Raw genomic sequence first — 11,764 nt, 5'->3', positions numbered from 1 at the left:
AGTCAGGTCTTGACTTCTCCTCTCTAGCTATGAAAGACCTAAATGGCATCTTCTTTCAATGTAAGGAATGCTGTTTCCTCTACATCAAAAATCTGTTGTTGAGGGGTGCCTGGGTGGCTCAGTCAATTAAGCATCACCTTTGGCTTGGGTCGTGATCCCCGGGTCCTGGGATTGAGCCCTGCATCAGGCTCCTTACTCAGCAGGGAGCCTGCTTCTCCCTCTCCCTCTGCCTGCTGCTCTCCCTGTTTGTGCTTTTTCTCTCTGTCAAACAAATAAATAAAATCTTAAAAAAATAAAACCTGTTGTTGAGTGTAGTCACCTTCATGAACTGTCTTAGCTAGATCTTCTTGGTAACTGCTGCAGCTTCTGCATCAGCACTTGCTGCTTTACCTTGATCTTGTGTTATGGAGACAACTTTTTTCCTTAAATTTCTTGAAAAAAACCTCTGCTAGCTTCAAACGTTTCTTTTGCAGCTTCCTCATCTCTCTCTGCCTTTGCAGAATTGAGAGTTGGAGCCTTTCTCTGGGTTAGGCTTTGGCTTAAGGGAATATTGTGACTGGTTTGGTCTTCTATCCAATGACTAAAACTTTCTTCACATCCTAAGAGGCCTAGCTATCAGCCCATATTGGCTTTCAATGTGTCTTCCTCACTAGGCTTAATCATTTCTAGCTTTTGATTGAAAGTGAGCGATGTGTGACTCTTCCTTTTACCTGAATACTTAGAGGCCTTTATGTCATTACTTGTTGATCTAATTTCAATATTTTTGTGTCTCTGGGAATAGGGAGGCCTTAAGAGAGAGAGAGAGAGAAACAGCTGGTTGGTGGAGCAATCAAAACACACAACATTTATCAGTTAGGTTTGCCATCTGACATGGGCATGGTTCATGGTGCCCCAAAACAATTACAATAGATTATATCAGAGATTACTGATCACAGATCAACATAACAAATATAATAATGATGAAAAAGTTTGAAATATTGAGAGTATCACCAAAATGTGATAGACACAAAGTAAGAAAATGCTGTTGGGAAAATGGAACCAAGAGATTTGCTCAATGGGGGGTTGCCACAAATCTTCAATTTGTAGAAAAACCAAACTGCAGTGTCTGCAAAGCAAAATAAAGTGAAGTGCTGTAAAATGAGGTATGCCTATAAGGGGTATGGTGTCTGTAGAGAATTCAAACAGTAACAAAACCTATTCAGAATGGGTTTGTTTTTGTTATCACCATGCCCGAGCCATTTTAAACAATGTTAATGACAAAATTTACTTCCCCCCAAATACTTTGTATATGTTCTAAAAACTGTTGCAGTTATGGCTGAGTTTCAATAATTTATATGTAAGCTTCAAATTAGCACAAATGTATTACTTTTCCTCTTAACAAATACTCCTTAGACATTAAGTCAGGGAATTCCCAATTATACATTCCATATAGATGTCAATTCAGCTACATGTATTTGTTGTAAGAGTTTTCCTAAGGTTACAGATATTTGACTTATTTTCAGCACTGTTGGTGTCTTCATCCCCTGAGGTACCACATACTCCTGCCTTCAAAGAGTAAACTCAAAGTAAACAATGATAATGCAATGATTGTAAAGACAAACAGAATTTGTTACCTCAATTCTGTCATTCTATATGATGACATGGAATTTTTATTTGTGTTAAAATGTTTAAAAATAAAACAGAGTGCAAACAGGTATAAAATTTTGGTTGAGGAAATGCAAATTTTATAGATGTGAAAAACATACATGAATTTGAATGTGTGCAAAATACATTCTTTTTATGATTGATACTGAAAATAATTTTCTTAAAGGAGGAAAGGTATTTTAAAATGATCTGCTTCGTGGTCAGATAACTAGGTACACCACTGCCCATTACTGCCCTCATTCCTTGCTAAGCCTCTTTCAATCCATGTGGGTGACATAACACAGACTTGATTAGTAGATATTTTGAGGAGACACATATTCAGAATCTAATTATTGTTACTGAAACAAAGCATCTGGGTAACATTTAATTTAATAACACAAGAATAATCTTAGAATGCATCCTGAAAAGAATTAAAACCAAATCATTAATAGGCTTTAATAAATAAACATGGATTCATTTACAAAAACACAGACATGTGTATATGTTTATATACAAAGTATTTTATGTATCTTCTTGGAAAGAATTTAAACACTCTGCTAAGCAAGTCTTAGGTGAAAGTGGAAAATAAAACTGAAAATATGAAACATGCAAAAGTGAGTAGCAATGACAAGGGACTACATACCAAATAGGTGAAATGTGCACAAGATAGAAGTAAAAGGGAAATTCAGAAGCTTTAATATTTTTAATAAAAACAAAGCATGTAAGCATGTTAATGACAAACTTTTAATTCAAGAAGCTAATGGGAATATTAACTGCATAGGAAGAGAGGAAAAGAAAACACATTTCAATAAAACAGTATGAAACAGTTGTAACAAATATAATAAGCACACTAAGAATTATAATTTTAACTAATATTTAAAAGAAATGATGAAAGAATTAAATGGACTAATACTATGAAAAGATAAGAAGCATAAAATATGCTTAAACTCATTTACAGTCAAAGAATTGCAAACTAAAATGGGAAAACAATTTTCCCATCAGATGAGCTAATTTATTACTGGTTACATCAAGTGATCGAAAAGCTGTAATACAACGAGGTCTCTGATACACAGTTGATGGAATTTGAATTGGTGTAGCCTTTTTGGAAGGAATTTGTCAGTACTTACATAACAAGTGACCATACCCTCTTGACCTGACAATTCAGTCTATAGGAATATGTTTTACAGAAAGACTTGCTTACCTGTTCACAAAGATATTTGTACAAGAATATTCATAGCATAATTTTTATAATAACAAAAAATAGAAAACAGCCTAAAAGCCAATCAACACAGTATTTCTATCTTATGGATTATTATGCTGTCATTAAATAAAATGACTCAGATCTGTATGTACTAGAATAAAAGAACTCAACTCCCTAATTCCCAAGCGCATTATTAAGTGAAGAGAGCCTCACCCATGGAAAAATACACCATATTATCCCAGTTTTGGAAATAAATTTTTTTAAACTTAATGCATGGAAATAGTAAATGCATGGAAAGCAGTCTGGAAGAACACACAACAAACCTTTTCCTCTTGGGGTGACATTGGAATTGGGCTAGGGAGATAATAGAGAACTTTTATTTTTCATTCCATATATTTCTTTATTATCCGTAGTTCTTAAAAGAATACAATGATGAATAATTTGTAATTGTGAAATATATAACCATTAAAATTCATAAATAGAGATTAGCATAAGAATGGTCAATGGATGATAGCCCAGAAGCTAATATGAAAGACAGGATAATTATAGAGTGATCTCTGGAACCAGCCTGTCCTTCTGCCACTGTGTGGTCTTGGGAAGGTAATCGCCATTTTGTCTCAGTTTTTTCATCTGTGAAATAGGGATAGTTAATGGGATATTATGCAAGCAAAAATGTGTAAAATCCTTTAGTATGATGTTTAGCATTTACAAAACACTCAAAGTACGTATAAAAATAATGTTAGCAGTTTGTACTAAAGTCAAGGGAGTAAATCCGCTCTGTACTGAGAATGCTTACATAGTTGACATAGACGAAAGGAGCAGTTGCCATGGTGGCTTAGGAGATGAGTATGGCTATAATACTGAATGACAAATTAGGGCATTAGAAGGACAGGAGGAAGCTGCAGAGCTTCAGAACTATTGATGAAAATCTAAAAGAATTGTGGCGATATGAGGGAAAATTAAAGCTAGTTGTGGAAGCTTAAGAAAGAGTGTACTGAATCAATTAGTTATGAGAAACATAGAAGTTTTAGTGAGATTTTTAAACATTTCTCCAGCACAGAAAATAACGGAATTGGTAAAATGAACTATCTACATAAACCCCAAGGGATGTAGACGTCATATTTTTTGTGTGGTCATTTATTTTAGCATTTTGGTAGCATTTTGAATACCATGTGTTTAATTTGTATTAAAATACATTCAATCATAACCACTGAATTTGCTATGTTTTTTATTTTTTTAAGAGTTTATTCATTTGAGCAAGAGAGAGAGAGCACAAGCAGGGGAAGCTGCACTCAGAGGGAGAAGCAGGCTCCCTGCTGAGCAGGGAGCCCAATGCGGGGCTCGATCCCAGAACCCTGGGATCATGACCTGAGCCGAAGGCAGATGCTTAACCGACTGAGCCACCCAGGTGCCCCATGAATTTGCTATGTTTTTAAATAAAGTTAGGACATTTAACATATTTGTTGACCCCTAAATTTCAGTCTGTGTTTATTTTTATAATTAGTAAAGAGACATGGAGGAGACCTATAAGCATAATTTCAGCAGCTTTAGTTACAGCTAACTGCACTCATGTCTGGTGTGTCCTAAATCTCATGGAAAAAGATGATATAAAGGGAGAGACTAGGGGGAAGACTAGGGTGAAGGGTGAGCAAGGGAACAAATGGAATGGGAAGTTCGCATGACATTTTTTCCACCACACATTCCGACATGTCTTTCCCACACCAACAACTATTCTAATAGCATTTTGACTTCTTTCTGCTCACTCATGTGTTTTGGAAGAAGACAGATGAGTGGACAGACACATAGATAAACTGAAAAGGGTCAATGTATGTCTTTGTGACAAGGAAATGTACTTTTGTGCATATGTACATGGATCCTTGAAACTTGTAAGGCAGTATCTCACTTGAAGTAAACTCAGGATATGAAAATAATACCCAACAAGTGCAAAACACACATTAAGAGGTTATTATTTATTTTTAAAAGATGATTTCATTTCATGAATAAGTATTCTCTTGAGATTTTTTTAAGTTACCAAGCTACCCCATCATCCTAAACATAAAACTTGGTTTACACACAATGCTTTAGAAGTGTCTCAAATTGTGCCCAAATTCCAAAAGCAGAAACATAGCTATGTCAAATGTGGGTCACTAATAATATTTCTACAATTTTTAGGGTCTAATGTAGGCGAGCATGATATTTTACAAGCCTAATAATCTTTGGGGCAGGTAGAGAGCTTTTCCTAAACTACTTATAAAGTGAAATTAGAAGAATTAATGAAGAGGAAACTTCTGCTCAACAAGTGGATTGGCTGAATTAGACATATGTTCTTCTTTGTCACCTATAAAATTCGAGAAAATGTTTTATAATACACATTTGAATCTCTATTTTCGTTTTCTGATCTTAGATCTCTGTAACACTTAAGAGTGGAAACTTGGCCAGGCTTTGTCCCTTTTTGATATCTAATTAAACCTGATTTAGTGGAGAATTTATCAGCCTGCCTTTTCCCTCATATTTCATTTATGAATATGGACACCCATTTTACCATGCACTGTATGTTGAAAGATCAAATACATCAGCATAATTTAAATAAATCTGAGCCCTATAAATTCCCACTGGATACAAGACCACAAATGGAAGCAAGAACAAGGGCATGCTCAATGACATGAAAATGCAACTAATTTAAAACACAAAGGAAATACATTTCTATGGAGTGCCTAATAAATCTACAGCATTCATTTCCACAGGATTTTAGTGAGGCAAATACCTCAGCAAATTTCAAGAAAGAATTACGCATTCACAGCATGGGAAAACAATATTTGTGGCTATGAGGCTACATGAACTATCAATTTACATGCTTTATTTTGAGTTGAGAGAGACTCCAGTCAACTTTTGAGAATAGTAAAAATTCCTTGATAATTAGTGAATGTGCTAAAGTAAATATATCTTTATATATGGAGTCATTTCTTTAATTTTTTATTTCATGGGTTTATTTCATATAGCATGAGGGTTATAGATATGGCCAAAATATATTCTTGTCTGTCTTTGAATTGATTAGACCAGTAGATCATCAGCATAATCATCAGATCAACTCCTGAAAGGCTGGATGAAATGCACAAACACTAATTTTTATGGTAACACATATCAATTTGTATAAGAGCATTAGTGGAAGAGAAGGAAAAGAAGAGAAAAATGATAAAGAGAAAAGAAAGAGTGAATGAAACTGGAGGATAGAAAGAAAAAAAAAGGCCTAGAGGTAATAGCATGGCAAGAGCGACAGAGCGGTTCTGAACCAAAACAGAGATAAGAAATCAAGCTTTGCTAATGAAATACAGAAAGCCTTTATTTTTTCCTCTTTATAAGTATGTTTCTTTTTTTTTTTTAAGATTTTATTTATTTGACAGAGAGAGAGACAGTGAGAGAGGGAACACAAGCAGGGGAAGTGGGAGAGGGAGAAGCAGGCTTCCCGCCGAGCAGGGAGCCGGATGCGGGGCTCGATCCCAGGACCCTGGGATCATGACCTGAGCTGAAGGCAGACACTTAACGACTGAGCCACCCAGGTGCCCTGTTAGTAATGTTTCTTAATTCATAATCTTCCATGTAATGTGCATGCCAATATTTTATCTTTTACTCATCTTTCCATGCCAGCAGTTACTAAAGAAGAGGGACTCATGTAAGCTCCCCTTTATCCAGATACCTTTTCACAAGTCTGAGGTTTTTTTTTTTAACTTATTAAGGTATAATTGACATATAATGTATTAAATTAGGTGTACAACATAATGATTCAACATTTTTATACATTGCAAAGTGATTACCACAATAAATCGAGTTATCATCTGCTACCTTAAACAGTTAATACAGTATAATTGACTATCTTCCCTTCGCTCTGTATTACATACACATGACTTACTTATTTTATAGCTGAAAGATTGTACTTCTTGATCTCCTTCACCCATTTTCCCGCCCTTCCTTCCCTTCCTCTCTGGCAACCACCAGTCTGTTCTCCTTATCTATGAGTCTGGGTTCTGGTTTGATTTTGTTTTGTTTTTTATCTTCCACATATAAGTGAAATTATGTAGTATCTGTCTTTCTCTGTCTGACTTCTTTCACTTACCATAATACCCTCAAAGTCCATCCGTGTTGCTGCAAATGGCAAAATTGCATTCTGTTTTGTGGTTAAGTGGTAACCCATTTGTGTGTGTCTGTATCTGTGTGTGTGTGTGTGTGTGTATACCTTTCTGAATTAGTGTTTTCGTTTTCTTTACATAAATCCCCAGTAGTGGAATTGCTGGATTATATGGTAGTTCTATTTTTAATTTTTTGAGGAACCTCAATATTGTTTTCCATAGTGGCTGCACCAATTTACATTCCCACCAACAGTGCACGAGAGTTCCCTTTTCTCCACATCCTCACCACTACTTATTTATTATTAGCCATTCTGGCAGAGGTAAGGTGATACCTCATTGTGTTATTTATTTGTTTGTATTAGAGTTGACATGCAGTGTTATATTAGTTTCAAGTATATAACCTAGCAATTTAACAATTCTACCCATTATGCAACGTCACCATAATAAGTGCAGTCACCATTGTCTCTATGCAATATTATTACGGTATTACTGACTATATGCCCTGTGCTGTATTTTTCATCTCCATGACTTATTTTATAACTGGAAGTTTGTATCTCTTAATCTTCTTCACCTTTTTCACCCATCCTCCACCCCCACCCTCTGACAACCTCCAGTTGTCTTTATGTTTACATGTCTATTTTCATTTATCTATTTGATTTGTTTTTGATATTCCACATATAAGTGAAATCAGATGATATTTGTCTTTATCTTTCTGCTTTTTTCACTTAACATAATACCTTTTCCATCCATCCATGTTGTCGCATGTGGCAAGATGTCACTTTTTTTATGGTTGAGTTATATTCCATTGTGTATATATACCACATCTTTTTATCCATTCATCTATAGATGGACACTTAAGTTGCTTTCATATCTTGGCTATTGTAAATAAAGCTGCAATGAATGTAGGGGTGCATGTATCTTTTTGAATTCATGTTTTTGTTTTCCATAGATAAATACATAGAAGTGGAATTACTGGATCATATGATATTTCTATTTTTAATATTTTCAGGAACTTCCATACTGTTTTCCACAGTGGTTGTCCCCATTTACTTTCTTGCCAACAGTGCATAAGTGTTACCTTTCCTTCACATCCTCACCAACACTTGTTTCTTTTTAATACTAACTATTCAGACTGGTGTGAGATGACATCTACATTTCCCTGATGATGAGGGATTTTTGACCATCTTCGCACCAGCATCTCTTGGCCATCTGTATGTTTTCTTTGGAAAAATGTCTATTCAGATCTCCTGCCCATTTTTTAATGGATTCTTTTGTTTTTGAGTTCTATACAGTTTTTATATATTTAGTATTAACCCCTCATTGAATATATCATTTACAAATACCTTCTTCATTCAGTAGATTGCCTTTTCATTTTATTTCCTTTGCTGTGCAAATGCTTTCTATGTTGATGTGATCCCAGTAATTTTGCTTTTGTTTCCCTTGACTGAGGAAACAAATTCACAAATAGGTTTCCAAGGCTTATGTCCAAGAGATTACTGCCTATTTTCTTTTAGGAGTTTTTATGATTTCAGGTCTCACTTTGAGGTCTTTGATTCATTTGGAGTTTATTTTACGTGTGCTGCAGGAAAATGGTCCAGTTGTTTCTTTTGCATGTAGCTGTCCAATTTTCCCAGCACCATTTATCAAAGAGATCATCTTTCCCCATTGTATATTCTTGTCTCCTTTGTCATAGATTAATAGATCATATAAGCAAGAGTTTATTTCTGGACTCTCTATCCTGTTCCATTCATTTATGTGTCTTATTTTTGTGTCCATATCATACTGTTTTGATTATTATACTTTGTAGTGTCTCTTAATAGCTGATATTGTGATATTTCCAGTTTTGTTCTTCTTTCTCAAGATTGCTTTGGCTAGTCAAAGTCTTTTGTGATTCTATACAAATTTTAAAATTATTTGTTCTGGTTCTCTGAAAAATTCCAGAAGAATTCTCATAGGGATTGCATTGAATCTGCATCTTGCTTTGGGTAGTATGAACATTTTAACAATACTGGTTTTTTCAATCCGTGAGCATGGAATATTTTCTCATTTGTTTATGTCACCTTCAGTTTCTTTCATCAATGTATTACAGTTTTTAGAATATAGATCTTTCACCTCCTTGGTTAAATTTATTCCTAGGTATTTTATTTCTTTTGGGGCAGTTGAAAATTGGATTGTTTCTTAAATTTCTTTCTGGAACTTCATTATTTGTGTATAGAAACACAACATATTTCTGTATATTCTGTATCCTGCAATTTTACTGAATTCATTATTAGTTCTAATAGTTTTTTGGTGGAGTCTTTAAGGTTTTACATATAGTATTGTGTCATCTACAAATACTGAAAGTTTTACTTCCTCCTTACTAATTTGGATGCTTTTTATTTCTTTTTGAATGCTATGGCTAGGATTTCAGGTATTATGAAATAGTTACAAGAATAAAATGAAAAAAAAAAAACCCACAAGCATGTGGAGGCTAAGCAATATGTTACTAAAAAGCCAATAGGTCAACAAAGAAAGAGGAAATCAAAAATACATGGAAGCAAATGAAAATGAAAACACAACAGTCCAAAATATTTGGGACACAACAAAGGCAGTTTTAAACAGGCAGTTTATAGCTATATAGGCTTCCCTCAAGAAACAAGAAAAATATCAGGTATATAATCTAACTTTACACCTAACAGAACTAAAAAAAGAGGAACAAACAAAGCTTAAAATTGGTAGAATGAAGGAAATAACAAAGATCAGAGCAGAAATACATGAGATAGAGACAAGAATAGAAAAGATCAGTGAAACCAAGAACTGGTTATTTGAAAAATTAAACAAAAGTGAAAAACCTTTGGATAGCCACTGTTTTCTGATATTCTGTCTAGATGATCTATCCATTGATGTAGTGTGGTGGTGAAGTCCCCAACTATTAGTATTACTGTCAGTTTTTCCCTTTATCTCATTTAATATTTGCTTCATGTATTTAGGTAGTCCTATGTTAGGTGCATAGATATTTAAAATTGTTATGTCCTCTTGTTGGATTGATCCCTTTATGATTATGTAATGTCCTTATTTGTCTCGTTACAGTATGTATGTATGTATTAATTTATTTATTTTAATTTATGTATTTTCAAGCCTTTATTTAAATTCCAGTTAACATACAGAGTAATATTAGTTTCAGGAGTAGAATTTAGCGATTCATCAGTTACATACAGCACTCAGTGCTCATCATGATAAGTGCCCTTCTTGATACCTATCACCCATTTAACCCATCCACCTGCCCATCTCCCCTCCAGCAACCCTCGTTTATCCTCTATAGTTAAGAGTCTGTTTTATATTTGACTCTCTTTTTTCCCCATGTTCATTTGTTTTGTTTCTTAAATTCCATATATGAGTGAAGTCATATATTATTAGTCTTTCTCTGACTGACATATTTCACTTAGCATAATACTCTCTAACTCCATCCACATCATTGCAAATGGCAAGATTTCATTCTTTTTGATGGCTGAGGAATACTGCATTATAGTTACACACACACACACACACACACACACACACACACACACACACACACCCCAGTTGTTCCTTATCCATTCATCACTTGAGGGACATTTGGGCTCCTTCCATAATTTGGCTATTGTTGATAATGCTGCTATAAACATTGGGGTGCATGTATCCCTTTAAATCAGTATTTTTGAATCCTTTGGGTAATACCTAGTAGTGCAATTACTGGATCATAAGGTAGTTCTATTTTTAACTTTTTTGAGGAACCTCCATAGTTTTCCAGAGTGGCCGTACCCATTTGCATTCCTTCCAATGGTGTAAGAGGATTCCCCTTTCTCTGCATCCTTGCCAACACCTGTTGTTTCCTGAGTTGTTGATTTTAGCCATTATGACAGGTATAAGGTGATATCTCATTGTAGTTTTGATTTCCCTGATGATGAGTGATGTTGAGCATTTTTTCATGTGTCTGTTAGCCATCTGGATGTCTTTTTTGGAAAACTCATGTCTTCTGCCCATTTCTTAACTGAATTCTTTGTTTTGGGGTATTAAGTTTGGTAAGTTCTTTATAGATTTTATTTTTTAATTTTTTTAACATTCTTAGTTTATTAATCCTCTCATGAAAAATCTGCACAACCAGCACAGATAAAGCCACTGCAGCATCTTTACTCCTTCTGTTGTCCAGTCTCCAGCTCACTTTTTGCCAGCACCAACACTGGCTTTTGCAGTCCCCCTGACTTTCTTCATTCTGTTCTTGCGTTCCTTTTGCTGTTTTCTTGATGTCTTTTTCTTCTCATACAGGCCGTGTCTTGCGAGTCTGTGTTTGGGTTCATTTTTCTTTGCATAATCCAAGGAATCATATATCATGCCAAAGCCAGTTGTCTTGCCACCACCAAAATGGGTTCTGAATCCAAACACGAATATGACATCTGGTGTGGTCTTGTACATTTTAGCTAGTTTTTCCCGAATTTCTGTCTTAGGTACTGTTGCCTTTCCGGGGTGAAGAACATCAATGACCATCTGTTTCCGCTGAAGTAGTTGGTTAGTCATGAACTTCCTGGTCCAGATAGTTACTGTGTCGTTCATGATGGCGGCCAAGCTTCAAGCAGCCGGGGAGGAAAAGAGCTCTTTATAGATTTTAGATACTAACCCTTTATCAGATATGTCCTTTGCAAATAACTTTTCCCATTCCAAAAGTTGCCTTTTAGTTTTGTTGATTGTTTCCTTCACTGTGCAGAAGTTTTTATCTTGAGTAAGTCCCATTAGTTCATTTTTGCTTTTGTTTCTCTTGCCTCAGGAGACATATCTACTAAGAAGTTGCTACAGCTAATGT

At 35.0% G+C, this 11,764-nt stretch overlaps 1 protein-coding gene across 1 annotated transcript; it reads right to left on the bottom strand.

Annotated features, from left to right (window-relative positions):
- Window positions 1–11,028: 11,028 nt before the first annotated feature.
- On the bottom strand, window positions 11,029–11,550 carry LOC123852781 (small ribosomal subunit protein eS24-like). Its single transcript, XM_045887096.3, has one exon. It carries the CDS (start codon window positions 11,515–11,517, stop codon window positions 11,125–11,127), a length of 393 nt encoding a protein of 130 aa, XP_045743052.1. The 5' UTR covers window positions 11,518–11,550; the 3' UTR covers window positions 11,029–11,124.
- Between the last annotated feature and the right edge of the window lie 214 nt (window positions 11,551–11,764).

The sequence above is a fragment of the Mirounga angustirostris genome, unplaced genomic scaffold, assembly GCF_029215605.1.
Source record: "Mirounga angustirostris isolate CCGP_5_RB_7025 unplaced genomic scaffold, mMirAng1.0.hap1 SCAF_7, whole genome shotgun sequence".
In the NCBI taxonomy this organism is placed as follows: domain Eukaryota; kingdom Metazoa; phylum Chordata; class Mammalia; order Carnivora; family Phocidae; genus Mirounga; species Mirounga angustirostris.
This window is presented reverse-complemented; position numbering and strand designations above follow the sequence as displayed.

Excerpts from the sequence above, each read along its gene's own strand:
- LOC123852781 (XM_045887096.3), bottom strand. The coding sequence starts at position 11,517 with ATGAACGACACAGTAACTATCTGGACCAGGAAGTTCATGACTAACCAA.